Source organism: Scyliorhinus canicula, chromosome 5, assembly GCF_902713615.1.
Source record: "Scyliorhinus canicula chromosome 5, sScyCan1.1, whole genome shotgun sequence".
Lineage (NCBI taxonomy): Eukaryota > Metazoa > Chordata > Chondrichthyes > Carcharhiniformes > Scyliorhinidae > Scyliorhinus > Scyliorhinus canicula.
The window spans coordinates 130,727,336-130,745,649 of NC_052150.1; the positions used below are offsets into that span (position 1 = coordinate 130,727,336).

The 18,314-nt window shown below is 44.3% G+C and overlaps 1 protein-coding gene across 6 annotated transcripts in view; it reads left to right on the forward strand.

Annotated features, from left to right (window-relative positions):
- The window catches only part of ino80c (INO80 complex subunit C), a 42,056-nt gene that overhangs the window by 14,067 nt on the left and 9,675 nt on the right, over positions 1–18,314 (forward strand). For 3 of the 6 annotated variants that reach the window (XM_038797665.1, XM_038797664.1, XM_038797668.1), the window contains exons 2-4: positions 137–247; positions 7,561–7,672; positions 9,625–9,692. In XM_038797665.1, coding sequence (XP_038653593.1) covers positions 137–247; positions 7,561–7,672; positions 9,625–9,692 — 291 coding nt within the window. Of the gene's footprint in view, positions 1–136; positions 248–7,560; positions 7,673–9,624; positions 9,693–15,551; positions 15,607–18,314 lie in introns of all 6 variants that reach the window. The other 3 variants (XR_005460712.1, XM_038797667.1, XM_038797666.1) reach the window with 2 other exon arrangements.

The following is an 18,314-nucleotide window of genomic DNA, read 5'->3' on the forward strand; positions in this document are numbered from 1 at the left end:
TCAAACTAGCTCTGTGCAAACCGGGCAAAGAGGTTGACATTTCGGCTTAGTTAAATGATGCGCTCCTCATTTTTTCTTTACAACTGGATAATCAATGTAAAATGTTTTTAAGTTACAGTTTAATTTTTTTTAATAGAATATTGTACTGGATACCATTGGTGAGAATAAAAGTTTGGCTGCAGATTCTAGTCCAGGACATGGTGATCCCGCTGTAAAACCTTTGGTATTTAAGGATCCAAATTTTATTGTAAGTACTTTTACCTTTTACTAGATGTGGTAACTTCCATAGTGAACATTTACCCTGAGCATATTTAATAATGATTATAGTATTTGCTCGATGACAGATGTCAGCTGAATAGTATCAAGCTGAGTGAACTCATCAGTGGCACTAGAAGAAAAAAAACACAAAAATACTTTATTTCTAGTTTTTTCCTTTTACTTTATTCTTTTGTTTGTGTTGTTTTCTTTTACTGGGGCAGAGTTCAATGGATTCCAGTTTTAGGCCGGTTTCATACCCAAATACATGTTATTTGAGAACAGTATTTCACTATGAGATTCCACTCAGAACAGGAGGAGATCTCAACAAGGAAGTTACTTTTGGATTTGAGAGAGTGATGGACAATGAGGGCTGTAAAACAGATGTGGGGGATAAAAAAAGACGTTCAAATGAGTAGGTGGCAGAGAAATGGGAGAGATGGCTAAGTGAAATTATGGTAGAACGCGTAGTCAGGTAGGAGTTGGAGGAGGGTTTGATATGGGAAAGTGGTCACATCAGTGATTCAACATCCATTGAGGCCAAGGATGAAGAAAATCCTGTTGTCAAGGAAATGACATTCTTAGAGGGTGGTGCAGAAATGGTTGGGAGTTGGAGATTAGCTGAGGGGTTGAAACATGGTTGATGGTAGTACAGAATGATTAGGCAAGTTAATTCCTAGATAATTAATTGGTTGGGAGAATGAGGCAGTTTGATTTACTGTTTTGGGAAAGTCAGAAGTTGACACCAAGGCATAACACCTGTAGAATCGGACAGAATTAATCAACAAGAAATAAAAACTTGAAAACCCTTTTTCATTAAAACTGTGTCTATTTCATTAAAACATATTATAGTAATGATCATTATGATCTAATTGAAGTATTTAAAATTCTAAAGGGTTGGTAAATAAAAAGTGATTATTTCAAGTAGTTGAATAAAGGGTCATAGAAACAACCTTTTGAAATGCTGACATAATAAACATATTAGACTTGGTTGTGGAAGTCACTTCCAGAGTTAGTGATTGATTGAGGAAAAACTGTGAACATGCAAGGTTAATATAGATAGGTGAATGAAGAAAAAAGATTGAAAGGAGATGGGAATTTGGTATTTGAAAATGTTTGTCCTCCATGTCCACTTTGTGTTATAATTTCTATGTATTTCATTAGAAAGGACTAATTGCATGCACAGGCAAATAAGATCTCCTGTGTATTAATCATTATCCTGCAACTTCTGCCTATTTGTTGCCTTTTGCTGAAAAAAACAGTAACATAGCTTCTGTCATATGGTTGACCAATCAGGAAAATCAAAACTGTGTGATACAATGGATAATTGTTATATTTCAAATACACCTTTATACTTTTGCAACATTTTGATAGCTTCCTTTGGTAACCATATTAAAACTCCTATTTAATAACATGAAAACATTTTGACAGGTTGCTACAGGTATTAACGTGAACAAAGCATCGGAGCACGTTTGTTTGTTTTATTGTCACGTGTACCGAGGTACAGTGAAAAGTATTTTTCTGCAAGCTGCTCAACAGATCATTAAGTACATGAAAAGAAAAGGAAATAAAAGAAAATACATAATAGGGCAACACAAGGTACACAATGTAACTAGATAACACCGGCATCGGGTGAAGCATATAGGGGTGTAGTGTTAATGAGGTCAGTCCATAAGAGGGTCATTTAGGAGCCTGGTAACAGTGGGGAAGTAGCTGTTTTTGAGTCTATTCGTGCATGTTCTCAGACTTTTGTATCTCCTGCCCGATAGAAGAAGTTGGAAGAGTGAATAAGCCGGGTGGGAGGGATCTTTGATTATGCTGCCTGCTTTCCCCAGGCAATGGGAGGTGTAGATGGAGTCAATGGATGGGAGGCAGGTTTGTGTGATGGACTGGACTGTGTTTGCGACTCTCTGAAGTTTATTGCGGTCTTGGGCTGAGCAGTTGTCATACCAGGCTGTGATGCAGCCAGAGGATTCTTTCTATGGTGCACCTGTAAAAGTTGGTAAGGGTTAATGTGGACATGCCGAATTTCCTTAGTTTCCTGAGGAAGTATAGGCGCTGTGGGCTTTCTTGGTGGTAGCGTCGACGTCGGTAGACCAGGACATGATATCTGGAGATGAGTACCCCTAGGAATTTGAAACTGCTAACCATCTCCACCTTGACCCTGTTGATGCTGCCAGGGGTGTGTACAGTACTTTGCTTCCTGAAGTCAATGACCAGCTCTTTTGTTTTGCTGGCATTGAGGGGTAGATTGTTGTCACTGCACCACTCGGTTTTCAATCTCCCTCATGTCTTCTGACTCGTCGTTATTCAGGATCCGGCCCACTGTGGCCGTACCATCAAACTTGTAGATGGAGTTGGAGCCAAATTTTGCCACGCAGTCGTGTGTGTACAGGGAGTATAGTAGGGGGCTAAGTACACAGCCTTGCGGGGCCCCAGTATTGAGGACTATTATGGAGGAGGTGTTGTTTATTCTTGCTGATTGTGGTCTGTGGGTTAGAAAGTCAAGGATGCAGTTGCAGAGTGCGGTGCCAAGTCATAGGTTTTGGAGCTTTGTCGGCACTGTCCCACACATTGCGCAATGTTCTATGACAATGGACTCTATCTTTTGAAGGCCCCACCTAATTATTTGTGTGGAAGATATTACTTTATATTATTGGATTACTTTGTGATCCTGCAATAGTAAGCATTTTGCAGTCTTTCTGGAGACATGAGCTCCAGTTGCACATCAGGTGTTTCATTTCACAAATCCAATCCAGTAAATATTCTTCATCTGTTGTGGATTTCCTCCGGGTGATCGGTTTCCTTTCACAGTCCATAGATGTGCAGGTTAGGTGGATTGGCTATGCTAAATTGCCCCCTGGGTAGAGTTACCAGGATAGGGTGGAGGATTGAGCCTGAGTAGGGTGCTCTTTCAGACGACCGGTGTAGGTTCAATGGGCCGAATGGTCTCCATCTGCATTGTAGGGATTCTATGATTGTACCTGGTCTGTTTTTAGAGTAACCTCATACTGTTATTAAAATTTAACAGATGATTTCCATTAAGTAAACTTTTTTGTGTACAAGGAAACCTGCTCATGCTGATTTTTGTAAATTGAAGCAAATTGTGTAAGTACATAAGGGTGAAAGCCATTTTAATTCTGTTCTGCCGGTCGAATGCTGTCAAAGCTAAGTAAGACATTTTAAAGGTACAAGAACCATAGAATTTCTACAGTACAGTCAGAGACCATTAGGCCCATTGATGTGCCAAAAGAGCACCCTGCCTAGGAGCAGGTCATCTGCATAGAGCGAGACTCTGCGCTCTCTGCCTCCCCTTAATAATAATAATAATAATTGCTTTTTGTCATGAGTAGGCTTCAATGAAGATACTGTGAAAAGCCCCCAGTCGCCACATTTCGTCACCTGTTCAGGGAGGCTGGTACAGGAATTGAACCCGCGCTGCTGGCATTGTTCTGTATTACAAGCCAGCGATTTAGCCCACTGTACTAAACCAGCCAATTTGGATCCGCCTCCAGTTTTTTGCTGTTCTGAGAGTGATTGCTACTGGTTCGATCGCTAGGGCGAACAGCTGTGGAGACAGCAGACATCCCTGCCTGGTGTCCCTGTGAAGCTGGATGTACTGGGAGCTGGTGTTCTTTGTCCGTACGCTCGCCATGGGAACGTTGTACAGGAGCTTCACCCAGGAGGTGAACACTGATCCGAGCCCGAACCGCTCCAGTACCTCTGAGATACTTCTACTCGACTTTGTCGAAGGCCTTTTCTGCGTCCAGGGGGACGATCACCTCTGATGTTCTCTCCCCTGATGGGGTCATGATCCCGTTGAGCAGGTGCCTAATGTTCAATGTTGGCTGTCTAGCTTTGACGAAGCCTGTCTGGTCCTCTGCGACCACCTCTGGAACGCAGTTCTTCAGCCTTTTGGCTAGGATTTTGGCCCGTATTTTGGCGTCTCCATTTTGCGAGATGTGTCAGTATAACCCGCGTTCCGTTGGGTCTTTGTCTTTCTTCGGTATTAGTGAGATTGAGGCCTGTGCTAGTGTAGGTGGCAGTGTGCCCGTAGCCAGCGAGTCTGTAAACATTTCCCACAGGTGCCGGGCCAGTGCTGTCACAAATATTTTGTAGAAGTCCGCCGGGAACTTGTCTAGTCCGGGTGCCTTCCCCGACTGTATGGAGCTAATGCTGTCTCTGATCTCTCCCAGTTCCAAGCCCTGTTTTCTACCTCCCCCACAACTGGCATGTTCAGTCTGTCGAGGAACCGTTTTATCCCAGATTCCCCTGCTGGGGATTCAGAGTAGTACAGCCCTCGGTGAAAGGCCTCACAGGTTTTGTTGACCCTTTCTGGGTCTGTTTCTAATGTGCCTCTGTTGTCTCTAATTTGCGCAATCTCTCTAGTAGCTGCCTGCTTTCTCAGCTGGTGCGCCAACAGACGGCTGGCTTTGTCTCCGTGTTCATATAGGGTCACCCGTACTTGGCGGAGTTGGTGCACTGCTTTCCTTGTTGAGAGCAAGTCAAAGTCCATTTGTAGCTTTTTCCTCTCCGGTCGGGGTCGCCTAGCCATCCTTTCCTTCCTGTCTCTTCGTGCTTTGAAGGCAATAACTTCTCCTCTGATCCACTGCCTTTAGTGCCTCCCAGAACGTGGAGGGCGAGACCTCCCCGTTTTGGTTGTTTTCCGTATACTCCGCTATGGCCTGTGATAGCCTTTCGCTGAAAGCCGAATCGGCTAGTAGGGCAGAGTCCAACCTCCATGCGGGGCGTTGGGCCCTGCCAGTATCCAACCTCACATCCATGTAATGTGGAGCGTGGTCGGAGATTATGATTGCGGAGTATTCCGCTTTGACCAGCCTGGAAGTACCGATATCCCCACCACAAAGAAGTTTCTTCCCTGGATGGGTGAACCTTCAAGGGTCCACCGCCCCCATCTGCTCCATAAACTGATCGGGTTCATTCGCACTGTTTTGGGGTTTGACCTGTCTGTCCGTGGGTCCTGTACACAGTTAAAGTCCACCCTCATGATCAGTCAGTGTGTCACTATTTTGGGGATTTCCGCCGTGGTCTTTTAAATGAATTTTGTGTAGTCTCAATTGGGAGCGTACACGTTAACAAGTACTACCGGTGCCCGGTCTAGGGCCCCGCTGACCATGACGTACCGTCCCCCTGGGCTTGTAACCGTCTTCGTCGCCTTAAATATCGTCCTCTTATTGATCAGTATTGCCACCCCCCTGGCCGACGTCTGGTAACAGGAATGGTAGATCTGATAAATTAATTTGTTTTAGTGAGGGAAGTTGCTCAGGTGCTGGAAAAGGATGCTAGCAACTGAGTAGTTTTGTATATTGTACAATTGTTAATGTGCCTAAAGAACAAATGGTATGTGCATGTACATTTTCTCTTGATGTTAGGTTGAAGGCATTCCTTTGGTCAAAGTGCATCTGATTTTGCTGTACAGTCCCTCATGAGTGCTTGACACTGACACTGATTGAAGTGGGAACAAAAGTTACATTTTTCAGTATAATCCTTCACCTTCCTGAAGGCAAAATAATTCAAATTGTCTTTTTTTCCCCCCATAAATTTAGAGTACCCTACTTTGCTTTTTAATTAGGGGCAATTTTGCATGGCCAATTCACCTACCCTGCACATCTTTTTGGGTTGCGGCGGTGAGACCCACACAGACACGGGGAGATGTGCAAACTCCACACAGCCAGTGACCTGGGGTCGATACCCAGGTCCCGGCGCCGTGAGGCAGCAGTGCTAACCACCGCTGTCCCCAAATAAAGTCTTAAATGAACTATTTAAAATGATGTTTGATTTCAAAAACGTGACTTGACGTTATTGGTGAACGCTGGCTAACCGCTGCTTGAATAGTAATGCTATTGATAGCTATGGCCTATAACCCAAGCCATTCTGTAATGTGAAAAGATAAATTTACAGATCTAATCCATGGGGATCCAGTGATATCAAGATAAAGTTGCCACAGTCCAAGTTGACCATAGGGGGGGAAAGATGACTGGTGGTGATTTAACCTGAGAATCACCACATCTCAGGTGAGGGGTAAAGTTGAGCAGGCGGGCCTTCATGAATAACATCAGCTGGTAGGGGAATTGAACCTGTGCTGTTGGCCTCGCTCTGCATCATGAACCAGCTGTCCAGCCAGTTACGGATCTTTGGAGGAAGGGTTTTCCAGTCTGAAGGAGCTAAGGGAGAGGGTAGAGCTGCCGAGGGGGAGTGAGCTCAGGAATCTGCAGGTTAGGGACTTTGGGGAAAGGTCTGGAGGGGGTTCCCTAGGTTGCCGAGATACATCCTGCTGGAGCGACTGCTGTTTCCTGATGTGGAAGGGGAGGGAAGAATTTGGGTGTATATATACACAAGTGGCTGGGGGAGCAGGGAGGAGTGCGGGTGGTGAATATCAAGGAGAAATGGAAGCGAAGTTGGGAGGGGAGATCAATTGGGGAGTATGGAGTGAGGCACTGTGTAGGTTAAACGAGACCTCCTCTTGTGCAAGGATGAGCTTGATACAGTTTAAAGTGGTGCACAGGGTGCATATGACTCGGGCGAGAATGAGTGGGTTCTTTCAGTGGGTAGCAGATGAGTGTGAGAGGTGTGGGTGGGGGCCAGTGAATCATGCGCACATGTTTTGGAGTTGCGATAACTGGGGAAGATTGTGGGTGGGAGTGTTTGCGGTCTTAGCCAGGTTAGTGGAGGAGAAGATATTTGGTGGCGATATTTGGGGTTTCAGAGAAGCGGAGCTCATGGAAAGGGGGCGCCGATGTCTTGGCCTTCGCATCTCTGATTGCACAATGGCAAATTTTGCTGGAGTGGCGGTTGGCATCGCCACCGGGGGGGGGGGGTAACGTCTTGTTTGGGTGACCTGTGTGACTTCCTGCGATTAGAGAAGATAAAGTATGAGTTAAGGGGCTCTTCAGGGGGGTTTGAGGAAAGATGGGGAATGTTTGAGACCGTGTTTGAGGGGCTGTTCGTCGCGGGGGAAGGGGAGGTAAAAATGGGGGAAAATCTGTACAGACTGTATAGTTGATTGTTGGGAAGTATGTTTCCCGGGGTGTTTATTCGCTGTAACCTGTTTTGATACATGTTTGTAATAAAATATATTTTAAAAAAAAAGAAACTATCCGTTCTCCATTTATATCATGTGAGAAAGCTGAGCAGATTCCAAGTGATTTATGTTGGATCTAGAAGTCCAAGTAATATTAGCTCATTGATTGCACAAACAGATTAGAAAAGCTATATGTCGCGAGTATTCCTTTAGTAATGAACTATCTAACTTCTATTGCATGTCTTTGGAATCTTAATTTTCAGCATTCTGGCATCGGGGGCGCAGGTGCTGGGAAGAAAAGCCGTGTTTGGAAAAATCTGAAACAAATACTTGCTACAGAGAGGATGTTACCATGGAAACTGAATGATCCTAACTGTGAGCTTCAGTGATACTTGCTACCTTTTTACGTTTTTTAAATATATCCAAAATTTGCATAGTTCATACCATAAAATTCAACCTCTATAGCAAAGTAAACTTTGCATTATTTCCTCGTGCAATTTGGTGAGAAATCTAAAGGAGAAAATTGCTTTTCTTCACTACTTATAACAGTTTTATGTTTGAGAAAAATTATTTTTCTGATCTGTTCCTGGGATGTGAGCATTACTGGCGAGGCCGACCTTCTTGAAGTACTGCAGCTCATGTGTTGTAGGTACACTGCACTGCTAGGGAGGGAGTTCCAGAATTTTGACCCAACAACAGTCTACCACAACACAGTTCCAAATGAGAATGTGACTTTATGGGGAACTGGCAGGTTGCGTGTTCTGTCCTTCTAGGTGGTAGAGGTTGAGTTTGCAAGGTGCTGTTGAAGTGGCCATGGCGAGTTGCTACAGTGCACACCAAGGCAAATGTAGAACACTTCATGACACTCCCAGGGCCGGCTCAAGGTACCGGCAACTCGGGCAGTCGCCCGGGGCGCCATATGCTAGGGGCGCCGCGTAAAAGACTCGGGTCCCGCGCATGCGCAGTTGGGCCGGTGCCAACCAGCGCATGCGCGGTGGCCGCCCTCCCTCAGGCCGCCCCCCGCACAAACATGGCGGATGAATCCAGGCTCGCCGGTGGTCACTCCGGCCCCCCCCCCCCCCCCCCTTGGGCTCACTCCGGCCCCCCCATGGGCCCCCTCCGGCACCCCCAGCCCTCCAGCCCCCCCCCGAAGGGTGCCGAAGTTCAGCTTGCCCGGGGCGCCAGCAACCCTAGGGCCGGCGCTGGACACTCCTAACCTCTGCCTTGCAGATGATGGACAGTCTTTGGAGAGTCAGGAGATAATTTATTCATTGCAGAATTCTCAGCTTCCGACCTGCTTTTGGAGCGAAGTATTATATGGCTGGTTCAATTAAGTTTCTGATTAATGGTAACTCAGAATGTTTATGGTGGGGCGTCAGCAGTGGTAATGCCGGGGATTCTCTCCTGTTGAAGTTGGCCATTGCTTAGCACTTGTGTGGAATGAATCTTACTTGCTACTTATCAATCCAAGCCTGAATGTTGTTTAGGTCTTGCTCCATACGTTACAGACTGCTTTAGTATCTGAGGAGTTCCAAATTATACTGAACACTGTCCAATTGGCAGCGTACATCCCCACTTCTGACCTTCTGAAAAAGGGAAAGTGGTTGACGAAGTAGCTGAAGGTAGTTTGGCCTAGAATACTGCCCTGAGGAACTTCTACAGTGATGTGCCTCTCTTTCTCTTTCCACCCCCCACCCCCCAGTTCCTAAAGACCTCAGTTTTGCTCGGGCTTTGTGATTCCACACTCAGTCAAACGCTGCCTTGATGTCAAGGGCAGTCACTCTCACCTCACATCTTCAATGCAATTCTTTTCTCAATGTTTGGACCAATGCTGCCATGTAATGTAATACATTTGCTTTGAAAATCTGAGGATTAAATGTTCAATTTACAACTGTAACATAATTGCACTAGCACTAAAATTTCTCACTTGAATTTAACATTCGCTACACGAAAATCGATTGGAACAAAATGTATTGCCACTTTGTAATTGTGAGAATAAGTTTCTTGCATTGTTTTACTGCAAAGGCATAAGAAGCGTAATTATGCTTTCGTGAAATAACAAATTAAAGTTTGTGACGTTTGTTACTTAATATGATTATAGTATTTGTTAATGAAAAAGTGATCTTGATAATTATGTTTTATTTTTTATGTCAGAAAGGAATCTGCTGACTTTGTTGGCATTCTACCGTTAATTAATTTGATTTAAATTGTAAATATACAGATTACATTCATGTTTTGATTTTTCTGTCTGCTGAAAGATTATCCATGTTTGCCTAGTCAGATGAAGATCTCAGCAACAATCAATTGTTTTTTTTTTAAATCTTCAGATTCCAGCATTGATGCTCTTCCTTCCTTTAAACCGGCCAAAAAATACTCTGACATTTCAGGACTTCCTGTAAGTAGAATACATTGTTTTCATTGCATTGAGTTGATTTTGTGCAAATAATAAATTCTAGAAAGTTTAATCACAGTTACCTTTTGAACATTGTTCTCATACTCCTCGTTTGCTATTTACCATATTAATCTAGAAACCTGATTTTTGTTTGATCTGAATTATACCGCAGCAATATTTAATTCAGTAGTGCCCTAAAAATAAAAGGTCAGAAAGTACTTTAAAGGTATAGGAAAAGATGAATTCTGAACAAAAGAAATAAATATTAGTGATGACGAAAGACTTGATTGAAGGATATTCTTAAAGAAGGTGGGGGAAATACTTGATGGTAAGGAAGACGCAGGAGTCCAGCAACAAAGGAATGAAGAATTTGAGAGTTGTAGAACTTGAGGTGGTTACAGAGCTGGGGAGGAACAAAGCCATGGAAGGATTGAAACATGCTTAAATGAATCCACTTAATCCATGCGTGACTCAACATAAAACATAAATTGTATTCCATCATATTTCTTTGCAGTACATAATTTACTGCATAGGACAGCAATTTGTAGCAATGTGAAGAGATTACAAAAAAAATCCCATGGAGTGACCTTTCGTGAAGGACTTTGCTTGAATCCTAATTCTGTAGTGCATTGTGTAGTGGAAGCAGATTACGTTCTTTATCCTAATCTGAAGACTTTTAAAATTCTAATTTGGCTGCATCCTGTCCTGAAGCATAGTTCCATCTGTGATCCTGTTTCACTGCTGTTGACATTCCTCCTCAATATCAAGTGACCATTGTGTATTTGTAGAGTGACTGTGCTATCACAACTAAATTTAATTCTGTCATACACCAGCAGGAATAACTGGATTGTATAGTGAGTGAGACTCTGACTGATTTTTCACTCACTAGCCCTGGAGCAATAAGTACAATTGTGGTTCTCCAGCTGCTACCACACCTAAGGTCAACAAGCTAGGAATGATCAATAAATGCTGGCCTAGCCAGTGATGTCAATACCTCGTGAATTAATAAAAAAAATATTTATGGGCTAATTTGATGATTCTTCTTGCATATCATCCCTCCTCAAGGTGTGATTGATTCTTTAACAATGTTTTTTAACCCCTCTATTTCCCAATTGGAATCCTGGTAACAAGGAATGTTGAACTGTCAATCTTCGCCTACTTTAAGTAGTCATAGCCATAAAATCATTCTTGTAAGTAAGTACATAAATTAGAAAAAACTATTTTTTCCACCCCAGCACAAAATCAAGTAATTGACTGATGGAACCTAAACTTTAATCAAATAGCTGAAACAGTGTTGATTAGCATTTTAAAAGGACCTGGATAATTATAGGATAGATTTTGAACAGATCCAGTAACTGCTGGACATCCATGAGGTGCTGTGGGCCACCAATAGTGGCAGAATTGTACTCAACCGTAACATGTAAACTCATCGCCTGACATATTCTCCACTCTGACATTACCACCAAGTCTGGTCAACCCTGGTTCAATGAAGAGTGCAGGAGGGCATGTCAGGAACTGCACCAGGCATACTTAAAAATGTGGTGTCAATCTGGTGAAGCTCAACACAGGACTATTTGCATGCCAAACAGCATTAGCAGCAAGTATTGTACAGAGTCAAGCTATCCTATAACCAACGGATCAGGTCTAAACTCTGCAGTTCTGCCACATCCCATTTGTGAATGATAGTGGACAATTAAAGAACTCACTGGAGGAGGAAGCTCCACAATTATCCCCATCCGGATGGGGTTGCCCAGCACATCAGTACTAAAAATAAGGCTGAAGAATGTGCAACAATCTTCAAGCAGAGGTGCCGAGTGGCTATCTTGGTCTCCTTTGGTGGTCCCCAGCATTATAGATGCCAGTCTTCAGCCAATTCTATTCACTCCACATGATATAAAAAATAGGCTGAAGGCACTGGATACTGCAAAAGCTATGAGCTCTGAAAATATTCCAGCAATAGTACTGAAGACTTGTGCTCCAGAAATGCACCCCTAGCCAAGCTGTTCCAGTAGAACTATAACACTAGTGTCAACCCAGCAATATGGAAAATTGCCCCGGTATATCCTGTACACACGAAGCAGGATGAATCCGACCCAGTCAATTACCTCCTTATCAGTCTACTTTTGACCATCAGTAAAGTGATAGAAGGGGCCATCGATAGTGTTATCAAGTGGCACTTCGGGTTTTGGCCAAGGGTGGTTTCATGACCGGTACAGGCTTGGAGGGCCGAAAGATCTGTTCCAGTGCTGTATTGTTCTTTGTTCAATAACCTGCTCACTGACACTCTGCTCCTGACCTCATTACAACCTTGTTTTAAACATGGACAAGAGAGTTGAACTCCAGAACAAAGAACAATACAGCACAGGAACAGGCCCTTCGGCCCTCCAAGCCTGCACCGATCACCTGTCCTATCTAGACCAAACGCCTGTATTCTATATCCTGTCTGTTCATGTGCCTATCCAGATAAGTCTTAAAGGTTGCTAACGTATCTGCCTCAACCACCTCACTTGGCAGTGCATTCCAGGCCACCACCACCCACTGCGTTTATTAAAAAAAAACTTCCCCAGCCCATCTCCACTGAACCTTTCCCCCCTCACCTTGAACTTGTGCCCCCTTGTAATTGTCATTTCTGCCCTGGGAAAAAGTGTCCAGCTGTTCATCCTATCGAGACCCCTAATAATTTTATAAACTTGTATCTGGTCGCCCCTCAGCCTCCGTCTCTCTAGGGAGAACAATTTAATCTCTCCTCATAGCTAATACCCTCCATACCAGGCAACATCCTGGTAAACCTTTTCTGTACTCTCTCCAAAGCCTCCACATCCTTCTGGTAGTGCGGTGACCAGAATTGGATACAGAATTCCACCTGCCATTTCTCTGCCCAAGTTTGCAACCTATCTATATCCTGTTGTATTCTCTGACAATCTTCATCACTATCTGCAACTCTTACAATCTTGGTATCATACGCAAACTTGCTAATCAGACCCACTACGTTTTCTTCCAAGTCATTTATACATAATGCAAAGAGCAGAGGTCCCAGAACTGATCCTTGCGGAACTCTAGTTACAGACCTCCATTTGGAAAAACACCCTTCCACTGCTACCCTCTTGCCAAGCCTGTTCTGGAACCATCCAACTAGTTTACCCCTGACCCCATGTGATTTAATCTTTTGCACCAGCCTGCCATGAGGGACCTTATCAAATGCTTTACTAAAGTCCATGTAGACATCCACAGCCCTTCCCTTGTCAATCATTTTTGTTGTCACCTCAAAAAATTCAATCAAATTAGTGAGACATGACCTCCCTCGTGCAAAACTATGCTGTTTGTCACTAATAAGACCATTCACTTCCAAATGTGATCTCAGAATCTTTTCCAACAATTTCACTATCACTGACGTCAAGCTCACTGGCCTATAATTACCCGGATTATCCTTGCAACCCTTCTAGAATAACAGTACAACATTGGCTATCTTCCAATCCTCTGGGATCTCACCTGTGGCCAATGAGGACATAAAGATTTCTGAGATGAGTGGTAGCATTTGACCGAGTGTGGCATCAAGCAGTCCTAATAAAACTAGAGTCAATGGAAATCAGGGAACCACTCCTCTGGTTAGAGTCATATTTAGCACAAAGGAATAGGGTTGTGTTTGTTGGAGGTCAATCATCTTAGTTCTAGGACACCACTGCAGGAGTTCCTCAGGATAGTGTCTTAGCCTTAATCATCTTCAGCTGTTCATCACTGAACTTCCATGGTGTCTGAAGTGGGGATATGGGCAGCACGGTAGCATTGTGGTTAGCACAGTTGCTTCACAGCTCCAGGGTCCCAGGTTCGATTCCCGGCTTGGGTCACCGTCTGTGTGGAGTCTGCACATTCTCCCCGTGTGTGCGTGGCTTTCCTCCGGGTGCTCCGGTTTCCTCCCACACTCCGAAGACTTGCAGGTAGGTGGATTGGCCATGCTAAATTGCCCTTGGTGTCCAAAACAAAGGTTGGGTAGGGTTACTGAGTGATGGTGTGGGCTTGGGTAGGGTGCTGTTTCCAAGGGCTGGTGCAGACTCGATAGGTCGAATGGCTTCCTTCTGCACTAAATTCTATGATTCGCTGATTATTGAACAATGTTCAGTACTATTCACGACTCCTCGGATAATGAAGCAGGCCAGGTTCAAATGCAGCAAGACCTGGACAGTGTCCAGGTTTGGGCTGACAAGCAGCAAGTAACATTTGCACCACAGAAATGCTAGGCAATGACCATCTCCAACAAGAGAGGATCTAACCATCGTCCCTTGACATTCAGTGGCATTATTTTTGTTGAATCCCCCACCAGCATATGGCCAGCACGGTAGCACAGTGGTTAGCACTGTTGCTTCACAGCGGCAGGGACCCGGGTTCAATTCCCCGCTTGGGTCACCTGACTGCGGAGTCTGCACTTTCCTCCAGTTTCCTCCCAGTAGTCCCGTTAGATGATATGGATATTTTGAATTCTCCCTCAGTGTACCCAAACAGGCGCTGTAATGGCGACTAGAGGATTTTCACAGTAACTTCATTGCAATGTTAATGTAAGCCTACTTGTGACACTAATAAAGATTATTACTATTATCAACATACTAGGGGTTACCATTGACCAGAAACTGAATTGGACTAGCCCCATCCACAAATATTCACTCCCTCTACCACCGACACACTGTGGCATCAGTGTGTACCATCTGTAAGATGCACTTGAGGAATTCGCCAGGGCTCCTTAGATAGCACCTCCACATCCACAACCGCTACATTCAAAAGGATAGGTCAACAGACACATAGGTATACAACCACCTGGAAGATCCTCTCCACGATCCTGACTTGGAAATATTCCTTCACTGTCGCTGAGTTTAAAATCCTATAACTCCCTCCCTAACATCACCTGAGGAAGTACCTTCACCACATGATTTGCTGTGGTTCAAGGCAGCAGCTCACCATTACCTTCTCGAGTGCAATTAGGAATGCGCAATAAATGCTGGTCAACCCAGCGATGCCCATATCCCATGAATGAATTAATAAAATGGGGCTGGATACTCGGTAGCCCGACATCGCAATCGTGATCAGCGATCGGGCAGAGAATGGATTCTGACGCCGGAAACAGGGCAAGTGGCAGTTTGACGCCGGTCCGTTATGCTCCGCCTCCTCAAAACGTCATCGGGCCACGCGCCATTGCAACACAGTTGGTGAGTCATCGGCCGGCACACCCGTGATGCTCCGCCTCCGATGGGCCAAGATCCCAATGGCGCGGGCCACGTGTGATCCCAGTGGTCGGGAACCCGGCGTGCCACACTCGTCCGGAATCCGTGCCACTGGTGGGGCGGGCCTCTGCTGGGGCTGGGGGTCGGGGGGGTTACTGGTGGGCTTTGAGGCCGGTTACTGGGTTAGGGTTCGAGCACAGCCGTCGTGGCGTTTTATGGCGCGACCAGTGTAGGTCATCAGCCCCGCGCCGCGACTCGGCGATTCTCTGGCCGTTTGCGACGCGATCCGCAGCCATTTCCCATGGTGCCGGTGCTAGCCTCTCACCAGTACCGGAATCGGTGAGAAGTTCGCACTGATGTTCCTGCCGTGAAATCCGCTCGGATTCTCCTTTTCTACCGGTACTTAGACTCAGGAACGGAGAATCCAGCCCATGGTCTTTCACACTCTTTAGGGGGGGTTTGGGTGCCTGTATCCTTTCCATTCCACTTGGGATGGAATACAAGATTTATATTGTGGATGGCCGGCAGTCCTCTATTCTCTTAATAGAATTAGTTATTGATTTAAAAAATTCAGCCAGAAAAATAAGTAACAAATTGTATTTTTTTAAATTTGCTATTCTGTGAACTAACTGGAAGTTTGATTTTTTTTTAGCTTTATCGGTCTCTATGGAGATTGTAACAGTATACACAAAATCAGTGGTCACTTGGTAAGGGTATTTATATGCCTTTGGAGCTGTACTCTAGCGAGAATAAGGGATCAGCTGCTTTGCATTTAATCTGGATAGCTATGAAGTCCGCCAAGAGTATGTAATGGTTCCTTCAGCTTTGCATTATTATTATTTATTTTTTTTTTTCAAAATTTAGATTAGCCAATTATTTTTTCTAATTAAGGGGCAATTTAGCATGGCCAATCCACCTACTCTGCACATTTTTGGGTTGTGGGGGCGAAACCCACGCAGACACGGGGAGAATGTGCAAACTCCACACGGACAGTGACCCAGAGCTGGGATCGAACCTGGGACCTCAGCGCCGTGAGGCAGTTGTGCTAACCACTAGGCCACCGTGCTGCCCTAACTTTGCATTATTATATTACAGATATTATCCAAGCTACTGCTGGTGACATGGATATTTTAGAGTCAGTGTCAGTTTCTTAGCAGCTACAACCAGTGATTTTTTTTTCCCATTTCATAGAATCTCCATGGTGCAGAAGGGGGCTATTCGGCCCATCGAGTCTGCACGTAACCCCACTTAGGAACAATTTAGCATGGTCAATCCACCTAACCTGCATATCTTTGGACTGTGGGAGGAAACAGAAGCACCCGGAGTAAACCACGCAAACACTGGGAGAATGAGCAAACTCCACACAGTCACCCAAGATGGGAATCGAACTCGGGTCCCTGGAGCTATGAGGCAGCAGTGCTAACCACTTTGTCACTCTGCCGCCCCTGATTTCTTTTTTTTATAAATTTAGAGCTGCCAATTATTTTTATTTTCCAATTAAGGGGCAATTTAGCGTGGCCAATCCACTTAACCAGCACATCTTTGGGTTGTGGGGGTGAAACCCACGCAGACATGGGGAAATGTGCAAACTCCACACGGACAGTGACCCAGGGCCGGGATTCGAACCCGGGTCCTCAGTGCCAGTACTATCCACTGCGCCACATGCTGCCCAGTGCCACCCCTGATTTGACAGCAATGTGTACAAGAGGGAAATTAATTCAGACTGGGATTGTCATAATTCTGGACCATAATTCAAAAGCTATTCAAAACTGTACATCTTATTTTACAAAAATTAACTAGGTTATATGACACCTCAAAATAGAGCAGAAAATTAAATCCTCTAAAGCTTTAATTGGATTTCATCTAAATTAAGGTTCACTCTGCTTGCTAACTACAAGTTGACAGATGAGCCTTTTGTTCAAAAAATAAAAATAAATGCAGGAAATACGTAGCATACCCAAACATCAGCCAATCTTTTTCCACCTTACATCATCTCCTTCCCCAAACCTGCTAAACCTATCATATGACAATAGCCCCTTAAAAAGTGGCGAATAAAGATAAGTTATGAAGTTATTAGTCAGGGGCTGATTTAGCTCACTGGGCTAAATCGCTGGCTTTTAAAGCAGCCCAGCAGCACGGTTCGATTCCCGTATCAGCCTCCCCGGACAGGCGCCGGAATGTGGCGACTAGGGGCTTTTCACAGTAACTTCATTGAAGCCTACTCGTGACAATAAGCGATTTTCATTTTTTCATTTTCATATTAAAGTTATGATTAGAATCAAGTTAATAAACTATCACAGTGAGATATGTAAACTGAGTTTAAAATCCACAGGTTGTAGGCTGAGCTGGACAATTTCATCACCTCTAGATCAGAGCAACTACATCAAGTTGAAAATGGTATTGGGCAACCAAGGAACTAATAGGAAGGGGCTTCATGAACATCCCACGTTGACTATTGTAGAGCATGTGCAAGACACATGGTAGAAATATGCTGAGTGAATGGTCCTACAAGGCCACCTCCTGAGGCCCCAATCATTGTGGGTGGCAATTTCCAGCTATTTTGATCTATTCAATGACACATTAAGCAGCTGAATGCATTGGATACTGTGATGGCTATGGCCCCATCAGCAGCCTGTTGCAACTCTGAGCTAACTACTTACCTAGCCAAGCTACTCCAGTACACTGCCTTCTATCTCAAGTTTGAAAATGTATCTAATTATGCCCTATCTGCACAAAACATGATAAATTTGACCTGGCCAATTACTACCCTATCAGCTTCCTCACAATCGCCAGTAATGTTACAGAAGGAAGCATCAGTAGTGTGATCAAGTAAAATCTAGTTGCAAATAGCTTGGTCACCAGTACTTGGTTTGGAGAAGTAAAATCAGAAGTTGGAAAAGAGAAACATCTCTATTCATTTGGTTTTGAAATGGAGGAGAATGTTTATTTTTTAAAGTCCAAATTGTTTTGCAAACATTGGACAGGAAAAGGCAAGCTGCTCTATTGGAGTTATCAGAAGTCTCAATGCTCCTACCCAACAATGACCATGTAGTCGCTTTTAGAGGGGAAAAAAAACAAGTCTGGGCCAATTTAGGGAAAATACAATTCTGGAAAGTTCCTCACTGATCCCTTAAAGACAATTAAAAAGAGTTCCAGGGCATCGTAGTAAATAGGAGTTGCATCACCCAATATTTTGAACTTTTGTATTCTTCCAAAGGTCATTGACCCCCTGCGAAAAGAGAAATCTTCCAACATCTTGAGTGTTTTGCTAATTTGACTTTTATGCAGGCCCCCTTTTCCCCGTATCCTGTCGGATTCAAATTGGTACAACCTTGAGTCTTGAACTTTTAGAGACTCTGAATCACCCCATGAGCTGATCAGAGTGCCAGCATGGTTTTATGGTCATGTCTTTAAT